General features: G+C 48.0%; 3 protein-coding genes across 3 annotated transcripts; 2 read left to right on the forward strand and 1 right to left on the reverse strand.

The window, feature by feature from the left end:
- Nucleotides 1-219: 219 nt before the first annotated feature.
- BU24DRAFT_487082 (uncharacterized protein) lies at nt 220-2,700 on the forward strand (the record flags this gene model as incomplete). The annotated part of the gene is made up of 6 exons (XM_033533425.1): nt 220-339; nt 390-484; nt 537-680; nt 739-891; nt 940-1,265; nt 1,313-2,700. Exons 1-6 carry the CDS (start codon nt 247-249, stop codon nt 2,698-2,700), a joined length of 2,199 nt encoding a protein of 732 aa, XP_033388802.1. The 5' UTR covers nt 220-246.
- Nucleotides 2,701-2,769: 69 nt separating this feature from the next.
- BU24DRAFT_337745 (uncharacterized protein) lies at nt 2,770-7,207 on the reverse strand (the record flags this gene model as incomplete). Its single annotated transcript, XM_033523102.1, has 2 exons — nt 2,770-3,751; nt 5,217-7,207. 2 exons carry the CDS (start codon nt 7,205-7,207, stop codon nt 2,770-2,772), a joined length of 2,973 nt encoding a protein of 990 aa, XP_033388803.1.
- Nucleotides 7,208-7,693: 486 nt separating this feature from the next.
- BU24DRAFT_438057 (permease of the major facilitator superfamily) lies at nt 7,694-9,533 on the forward strand (the record flags this gene model as incomplete). The annotated part of the gene is made up of 4 exons (XM_033530235.1): nt 7,694-7,777; nt 7,884-8,436; nt 8,491-8,820; nt 8,889-9,533. The coding sequence occupies 4 exons, from the start codon at nt 7,694-7,696 to the stop codon at nt 9,359-9,361; spliced, it is 1,440 nt and encodes a 479-aa protein (XP_033388804.1). The 3' UTR covers nt 9,362-9,533.
- Nucleotides 9,534-9,820: the final 287 nt, after the last annotated feature.

Consider the following 9,820-nt stretch of genomic DNA (forward strand, 5'->3'; position numbering starts at 1 on the left):
ATGTCACACATATGCTCAATTCGACCTAACAATACATTGTCTTGCCTATATTGTAACTTGAAAAATCAGCTCCAATGTCATGCGACGGAGATAGAAGAAAATGGCGAGAGAGCTCTGTTTGAGGAGAGTACCACCGCTTACGTGATGCATACCCGAGGTTCCTAGCTTGGAAGGTTAATGCATCCTCGACCAGCTCCATGCAATACTACATCACTGCACATGATATACATCCCTCTAAAATGACCAATGTCAAATAAGCGCGTTAGACTTTCTGATTCGACCGCGGCAGCCAAGTTTGCCAGTTCCGCCTGCAAGCGGTGCCGGTCCCGTAAAGTCAAAGTTAGATGAAGCTTGTAGTCCTTCAAGACCTCATAGCTAACATTCGTCAGTGTGACGCAGAATTTCCCTCCTGTCTTGGATGTGTGAAGGCCGGACTGCCATGCTATGTTGCAGATTACTCTGTATCTCAGGACTACACACGCAAGTAAGCAAATGCAAACTCACAGTTAGTCCTGCCCTATCCTAACACTTCATAGGGATGTACAATTACTAGAACAGAAATTGGCCGATTTGGAGAGTCTCATTGCAACGGGTCATCCATCTCCTAATTCAGGACTGAGAAACAATACTCAACAGGATCTAAGTTCTGATGATCAAGATGAAGCAAGACGACCAGTCGAGTGAGCAGCCCGCCAGACATACCTGGCAACATTGTTCTCGTCACTAATGCAATGCAAGTCCAACTGAACAAGTGCCCGCAACAACGAGCACGGGTAGTCGATTCTCAAGGATCCGGCTAACAGTTCCTCGGATCCAAGAACCATCAATTGACAACCATGCACCGCATTCAATTCCTCCCTACGAAATTGCTATCCAAGCAGTAACATACTAGTGAGGTTCAATTGGCTCTTGCTCACTGGACTATACTAAAATAAGTAGCTTCCAGGACTTTCATATATGCCATCCTTTCCTTGATGAAGAATACATACGATCGACCGTTAACATGATCTACAACGAAGTGGAGGCATATAAAAAGTCTTCGACATTGTTAACACGATCGCAAAAGCACGCTCTTTTTCAGTTCAATATGGTTGTGGCTATTGGGAGTATTCAACCATATCGAAGTGGAACAACATCCCTGCATCCTTTTGGCTTCTTTACAGCAGCCTTGGAAGCACATCCTCCGTCCAAGTTCAGTTTCAATTCAATTGAAGAAGTACAGGACCTCTTGCTCATCGCTAATTTTGGCGCATATTATAATATCGGTAGGAATGCGAGACATGCCTATGGAATATAACGCTGATCCCTGCAGGTTGTTCCATCTGGGAACTCAGTCGCCTTTGTGTTCGAATGTGTATCGAGCTACATTTGCATCAGCAACAGCCCACTGCCGTCACAGGGCAGGGATCAATTGACCAATTGGGCCAACGAATTTTCTGGGAGACCTATCTACTCGATCGTTTCTCGTCCTCTATCCTTGGACGTCCCTTTGCTATCGATGACTCGGCGATCGAAACACCAATTCCCGCGGACGAGCAGTGTGATATGGCAGGGCGATCTGGTCCGCGACTAAGAGTGTTCATTCACCTTATCCGTCTTGGCCAGATAACGTCTCGGATGCATCATCCGATCTACTACCGATCGCGAAAAGCCCGAGAGTCGGAAAGTGTCCTCGAGATTTTTACATCATCATCGTCCAGAGCAGCCGATCCGCGGGACCTGTTGTCTCGACTTCGTACTTTTAGTGCCCAATTAAAGCAATGGAGAGAATCCGCACCGACTGTGACCCTGCCGAGCTATATCTATGAATCAGCCGAGTTCTTCGAAATTTCATTTCAAGAGGCTAGACTCTGGCTGCTAAGAGCAGTTGTTGACGAGCTTCCTGCTCAAGTATCTAGCATACGGGAACAATTGCTTACTATGTCGCTCCAATCAGCACGGCAGATTATCGAGTGTTTCGGCAATCTATGGGAGAATGGTATTCTTACATACAACCGAACCTACAGCCGTCTGATTCTCATCTCGGGACTAGTTCTGGTCTCGGTGCTGAAATTCCAAGCAACTAATCGCCAAACCCACGTGGCAGATAATGCATCTGAGGTGGACGTCCTGTATTGGCTTACAGACATAGATCCTGGCTCAGAGCACACCTTTCCATCTTTGACCGAGTTTTCTCAAACACTGGAGACGGCAGAAAGACTGCTCGTATGGCTTGCCACGAACATACCCGACATATCAGTCTACGCGCGATTCTTTAGAGCCGTCAGAGCTGAAGTCATGAAACTTGACATCTTTGGGGTCGACAACAATAGGGTGCCAGAGTCTCGCCAGAGCACCACCCACGGAACATCGTCGCGCCAGACTCAGGATAGTACGTGGAATTCCGCTACACATCGTTATAACAATGCACAAAACAGCAGTCTAGATGGTGCCTGCACTCAAACAGATGGATCCGAGCCTCTTCGGTATGACGACGGACCAGGTCAAGAACTCCCAAATCCCTTCGGTGAAAATATCTTCTCGCAAGTACAGCACAATGGAGATGGCATACCTCTTGAAGGTTTCAGCAATATAAATGACTGGTCCTTCCTACAAACACTATGGATGGACGAGATAGAGGGTGGCATATCGGGGTCGATATGGGATACAATAATTCCATGGGAGACATCACCTGGAGCATCCCTCTATAGTCAACTGTAGGCAGTGTTCTTGATTAATAAAAAAAACATTCTTGAACTTATTAAATTCCGTTACATCATTCCACGCCTACTATGACGATTTCTCGTGCAAGAACCGCCATACACCATCTGTCGCGGCGTTTATAGTGGCTATCTGTGTCTCATCCACCGCTGCAGCAACGTGAGGCGTGCCCACGAATCTTTCACAGTTCCAAAGCCGTTCATACTTGTCCAGTGTTGGCGGTTCTTCCACGTGGCAATCGAAACCGGCTCCCCAGATCAACTCTTCCTCCAAAGCCTTCGCCAGATCATCTTCGTTGACTATTCCACCACGCGCTGTATTGAGTAGAATTGCATTACGTTTCATGAGCTTCATCTGCTCGTACGCAATCAGATCTTTTGTAGTGGCTGTCAGCGGCACATGCACTGTTACAACATCTGCCACTTTCAAGAGTTCCTCCAGTGTATGTACTCTCGTGTGCGCGATTGATTTCCAGCCAGCACCATCCTCTGGCCAGTATGGGTCATAAGTAACGATAGAGGCTCCAAGCCCACCCACAAACATGCGAGAGACCGCTTGCCCGATGTTACCCATACCAATGACGCCAACGGTCTTATTCGACAAAAGCAGGCCCGAGATCGTTTCCTTGCGGATGACTTCGCCCTGGATTCTCTGCCGCGTTACCAAGCTTGGTACCTGTCGTGCCACACTGAAGGCTAGACAGAGTGTCATTTCAGCAACAGCACCTGCATTCACTCCGGGTGTGTTGCAGATCTTCACGCCGCGGCGCTCGCAGGCTGCGACATCGACTTTGTCGAGGCCGACGCCTTGTTTCCCGATCACCCGAAGTTGCGGGGCAGCAGCAAGATCCGCGTCCGTTATGTAGTAGTCCTTTATGAGTATCGCTGTCGCATTGTTGCGCCAGTTGGCAGCTTCCGGGTCTGTGTGGAGGATACAATCGAAGAGAGACTGCGCGTATTTGACAGCCGTTGGATGGAACTCGCTGAGGATATACAATTTCTTGCGATCCTCTGTGTATGTAGATTCGGTATTGGACAGAAATGGAGCCATGCTGTTTGGTGGGCTGTAGAAAATAAGGTATCGAAGGCCTCCAAAGTCTTTGGTTGTAGAAGTAAAGTGTAAAGATAAAGCTTCAGTACTTGAGGACCCAGTGCTCTGCCTGACACAACATCCGTGAGGACTTTATAATCGTGAGATCCCATGGAAATCATTGTGCCGACTAATCTCCCCGCATATGTCCTCATAATTTACGATAGGAACTTTCCATTCTTGGAGGTGGATCTCCAGGGTCGGACGGCTGGCCGCGCGGGCTTAGATGCGAAGTCGCGGTACTTGTGTCGGACGAACCACCGAGCAACAGTAGCAGAACAACTCAACTTTTTCATTACCAAAATGGTTCATATAATTGCTCGCAGAGAACAATTTTCACAATCTAAAACTGTTTTCAACGTTTTTGTTTAACATATCGTTCAATAATCTCCGTATCATCGAGACACCGTACCTTTACTATTTTACGATGTCGATTGTCAACGCATTGCAAACTACAACAGCCACTGGCGAACTCTGCAAGGTTAGCTAAGACCTTTATTTGAACGAGAAAAGCACGGGCAAGAACAAGAAGCTAATACTGCAAAACAGGCGTTCGGTATCAGACTGGTCACAAATCCAGCAGTCGTCCAACTTGCACAGAACAATGGATTCGATGCCCTGTTCATTGACCTTGAACACTCTACACTTTCCATTGATAACGCCAGTCAGCATTGCTCTGCGGCACTACAGATTGGCATCACTCCTTTCGTCCGCGTTCCATACCAGTGTGGCAATGGCTTCGTCCAAAGGGTGATGGATGGTGGTGCGATGGGCGTAGTATTTCCGCACATTCACAACAAAGGTAAGCATATGAACCCTCTACTCCCACAAAAATATGAGACATTAGATCTAAAGAGATCCCCTAGCGGATGCCGAAGCAGCTGTGTCGATATCGAAATACCCACCCATTGGAACCCGCTCCATGACCGGCCAACTCCCCCTTTTCCGTCTCCGCCCAACACCAGTTGACTCAATCGTCGAACAGACCAACTCTCACGGATCTTCCGTGATTTTGATGATCGAAACAGCAGAGAGTATCGAAAATGTACAACAAATTGCAGCAGTGGAGCATGTAGACGTGCTCTTGATAGGCTCAAACGACTTGGCGATCGAGCTGGGTGTGCCTGGGCAATTTAGGAGCGACGAGTTCCGATCCGCCCTCGAAAAAGTAAGCTCAGCATGTAGAGACAATGGAAGGGTCTTTGGATTGGCGGGCATCTATGATACGCCGGATATACAGGAATGGGCTGTGAACACACTTGGCGCTGGATTCATGCTGGTACAACAGGACTCTGGTCTCTTGAGTGGAGCTGGAAAAAAGGCAAGGGAAGCAGTCGATGCTTTCATCAAAAGGTAAATGGTCAGGTGTCGATAAAATCTTTGAATTGTATTTTCATGAAGCTGTTCTACTGTAAAATAGACACAACCCGACCAATGCAAATTTCCTCACATAGACTGGTCCAATCTTCCTTATGAGCACTTCCAAGTCCCGCAGCTCGGTTTGAATTATTTCCTGCAACACATCGACTTGACGATGCTTGTACACCCGACGCAAGCGCTCTATCAGGAGCCGGTACTCTTGCAAACGAGGGAACTGGCGCCCCACAATCTCCAGTTTCTGACATGCAATGTCCAAAATTTGACTCGGATGAAGTGCGAATGCATCGCTGGCAACTGACCCCGGAGTGTCTATTTGATCCGCTATGCTGCCCAGTGGTGGTATATTGTCTGGCTGCGATGGCCCCGAGGAGAGTACTAGCTGGCAATGAAGGGTAGCGAGCGCCAGCGAGAACGCGCTATAACCAGTGGTAACTGATAGGTAATGACGCCCACTCATGTGGCGCCTATCAAGGCTTTTCGCGACTGCTTGACAAATGTTCAAGAGCTTCAGTTTGCTGCTGCGCTTTACCTCGCATTCGAACATCTGCCGCGCAGCATCGCTGTGGATTCCCTCTTGGAACTCTTGACCAAGACGACTCAGGTTCGTCTCCACACGATCAAAGGAGTTTTCCGAAACTATGTAGCACAAAGCATTTCGGAGCATCAGTGTATGATAAAGGGAGGTTTGGTGGAGGTGTGCTTCTCTGTTCGAATGATTTCCAAGAGCGGGACTTGAAGCCCTCCAGAAGATCAAATTACTCAAGTGTGAATCCGGACCGAGTTGAACAGTATGACTTGCAGCTGAAGATAGCATCCGTGCATACCGGAACAAATGAACTTGACAAGCTTCTTGGGAAGTCAAATTCGGAGACGCTTGATCTTCTCCGGGGAGCTTAACCGAGATATAGGGGTCATCTATAGAGTATGGTCTATCCAGAGCCGCGCATATCAGTCGGTCCAGGAAATAGCAACCCCAGAAAGCCCATCGGTGTTCTTGCATCTCCTCAATTCCAAGCGCATTCGATTGGTCATTTAGTGGTTCCTGGTGATACCCTAGGGCAATGCATTTGTTCATTGCAAACCCAATGAGATGCCAGGCTGATCCGGCTGCTGAGCAGTGCATCGAGAAAATCACAAGTAGGTGCAGGCACTGAATGATATCGACACCATCTTCTTTCGCAAAGACACGATCGAGTAGTTCCATGCACTTCGCCAAAATATGAATCGAAACAAACGACCCTTGCGATATTGGATAGTCTTCAGATATTAGAGGAACTATGCCGATAGTCATGTACGCCATGAATATGTGGGAAGGATCCTTGGAAAGCACTCGACGATAGTATGATTCATCTGAATCAGTGATCGCGTCAATACCAGACCGAACCTTGGCCAAAGAGAGACGGGGGAAGCGAAAATCCACCGTTACAATGTATGTGTCCAACGCTTTGAGTGCTTCCTCACGACGAATGCTTAGCCTACTTCTCTTGCTACTTGGCTGTCGTATGTATTGTGCTATCCCGTCCCAAAGGGAATCAACGCGAGACGTCTCTTCGGGATTTCCTCCGTATGTCTCGGTCATGCCAGCAATAATGCGGGGCATGGATAGTTGCTTCAGGAATTCACCAGTCCGACTACGCGGCTCAGCCAGAGCACTCATGGACAGCGCGTTCATGTCCATATCTCCGCGCTCGAGTAATGGGTCGGGTTGAATCGTGTCAGCGGAGGCGTCAACGCTATGGGCTGCCTCATCAGTGGGCAGACTGGAGCTGGCGCGGCCATCCTTTCCACTTATTTTTGCCTCCAAGTAGGCAATTCTCTCTTGGAGTGCAGTCACGTATCCTTTGCGGGTAATTTCTTTGTCGTTCAGTTGTATAACGTTATTTTCTCGATTTGATTCATTGCACACCGACCCTGATTCAAGGCATTGACTGCAAGATGGTAGCTTGCGATCACATCTTTGCTTGCGACGTGAACATCTTTCGCAGGCAAAGTTTCGTCGACTTGGGTCGTCACCACCTTCTGTGAATTGGGCCGACATTTAGAGCGTTGGATGGTTGGCCGGGGAAGATGTTGGGGTACTCCAAGCTTGTAATGGGGTAACTTCCAAATCGAACGATGCGGGGAATGGCATGCTATCTATTTGGGTTTGAATTAGGTTTCGTTTCAATGCCCATGGCGTACAAGAATAAGAGATCCCGACTCCATGGTGGTTGGAAAGTATTGCCCCCGTGGGGTTCGGACGCATGGCCGAAGCCTAGCATTTCCTTCTTACCCGATCAAGCACAGTTTCCCCAGATTTCTATAATGCCCTTCTCCGCAAAGTACCTCGGGCGGAGGCCCGCCCGTCGAAGATTGCTGTAGCAATCAGAGCAATCGAAACATCTCCATCATGGCCGTGATCAGTACATAAAAGAGCACACGCTGGTCATGGCCATTTGTTTTCTACTCGTCACTCAATCTATTTTGACCGACAAACGACGACTACTTCCATCACATCTTTCATAGATCAGCTTTACACCAGAAAATGGCAGCTCAGTATTCTGAGGGCAAGACTCCCGAGGCAGCGTTTGTGGAGGACTCATCTGATCCGCGAAATTCTTTGGAGAAGGTGAGTTGATCAAAAATTCGAGAATGGCGATGAGGAGTAACATTTGCGAATACAGGGTGTTATCAACGGCAATGAGCACGCTGTGGAGGACCGCTTCCTTGGACAGGAGAAATCTTCTGCCAACAAAACTTTGCTACGCAAACAAGACTTCCGCTTGATTCCCATCTGTGCCACCATGTATCTGTTGGCGTACTTGGATCGCTCCAACATCGGGAATGCCAAGGTCATGAACTCGGAAGAGGGACACGATCTAATGACCGAGACAAATATCTCAGGAACCCAATACGCCATTGCGCTTATGGTTTTCCTGATTGCCTACACTCTTTTCGAAGTCCCCGCAAACACGTTCCTCAAGCGTCTTGGTCCATCAAAATGGTTCGCCTTGCTACTTTGCTGCTGGGGCACCATATCAATGTGCCTCGGTGCTGTACACAACTATGCTGGCCTAACTGCTGCAAGATTCATGTTGGGCATATTCGAAGCTGGCCTAGCACCTGGTCTTGCATATTACATTTCCTTCTGGTACCGAGCAAATGAACGGTCACTTCGATTGGCGTTCATTTATTCAACGGCGACCCTTGCGGGCGCATTTGGTGGTTTGATAGCATATGGAATTTCCCATATGAACCAGGTGGCGGGAATATCTGGATGGAGGTGGCGTACGTAAAGTCTTAGATGTTTGTGCTACCAAAAATGCTTACTCGATGGTTTAGTTTTCATCCTTGAAGGAGCACCATCAGTTCTATTCGGCATCTTTATATTCTTCTACCTACCAGATTATCCGGAGACAGCAAAATTCTTGACAACTGAGGAGAAGGAACTCGCAGTGCTGCGAATGGAGCACAATGGCTCCAAGGGCAACGCGGCACATATGACATGGGCAGATGCAAAAGAAGTGCTCACGGATTGGAGACTTTATATCCATTATATTGTCTACTTTTCTAAGTCATGCCCGTTCTCTAGCTTGTCCTTGTTCACGCCTTCCATCACCAAAGGTCTTGGTTATAGTTCCCTTCAAGCTCAACTGATGACTGTTCCACCTTGTGAGTATTACTTCTCAGTGGTCCATTTTCGGACTACAGAGCGATTCGAAGTGGCTAATCTGAAACAGATGCTGCGGCCTTTGTCGTCACAATCTTGCTTTCGTTTTACTGCGATAGATACGAAGCACGCGCAATGACTACAATCGGTCTGATGCTTGTCGGTGCCGCCGGATTTATCGGCTCTGCATGTCTTCCCCCGACTTCCTATACCTCAAGATACGCCTGTCTTGTGATCGCGGCCTGTGGAACATTCGCTACTATCCCCATTCTACTAGGGTGGTTGTCTGCAAATCTTCGATCCACATCTGCCCAGGGCCTTGCGCTGGCACTCAATATATCTTTCGGCGCTCCTGGTCAAATCTTGGGCGTCTGGATCTACAAAGGTTCGGAGCAGAAGAAGGGCTATCCAACAGGCCACTGGATCAATGGAGCACTTTTGCTTGTTGGATCTGTGCTCACTGGTGCTCTGGTCGCACTGTACACCTATCGCAATAGGAGAATCGATAAGGGATTGGTGGTTGATAAGAAGTGGGCATTGTGAGTGTCTTTCGATTGAAAAATAAGACTCTGGCACTACGAGTATGAAGACGAGACCCTAGTAAACGTTAGAAAGAAACAATGTAGCAATTAAATAGATCTCCACTGTTGACACCTTAGTGCTGGTTAAAACGCATTATTGTAAGATGTCGTGAGCATATGGTCAATGTTCTGTGGACTTTTAAGTGTATTATTGATATAACGTAGGTGGCATACGAGCCGTGGGGATGGACGAGCCGTGGGTCGTGCCAAGCCCCCACCAAAATCGTAACAAGTTTACGACAAAACACGACTTTTATTGTAAATCGCTACAAATTACTACAAATCGTAGTACTACAAATTAATCGCTACAGTCTCCTGCGTCCTTCTTGCACGTGCGTGAGTTGTGGCCAGTCTCTCCACACGTTTTACAGTGCCTTTTGCCTTTAGTGCTCTCATCTGCCTCCTCCCCATCACCACCCTT

The sequence above is a fragment of the Aaosphaeria arxii genome, assembly GCF_010015735.1.
Source record: "Aaosphaeria arxii CBS 175.79 unplaced genomic scaffold BU24scaffold_1, whole genome shotgun sequence".
NCBI classification, from domain to species: domain Eukaryota; kingdom Fungi; phylum Ascomycota; class Dothideomycetes; order Pleosporales; genus Aaosphaeria; species Aaosphaeria arxii.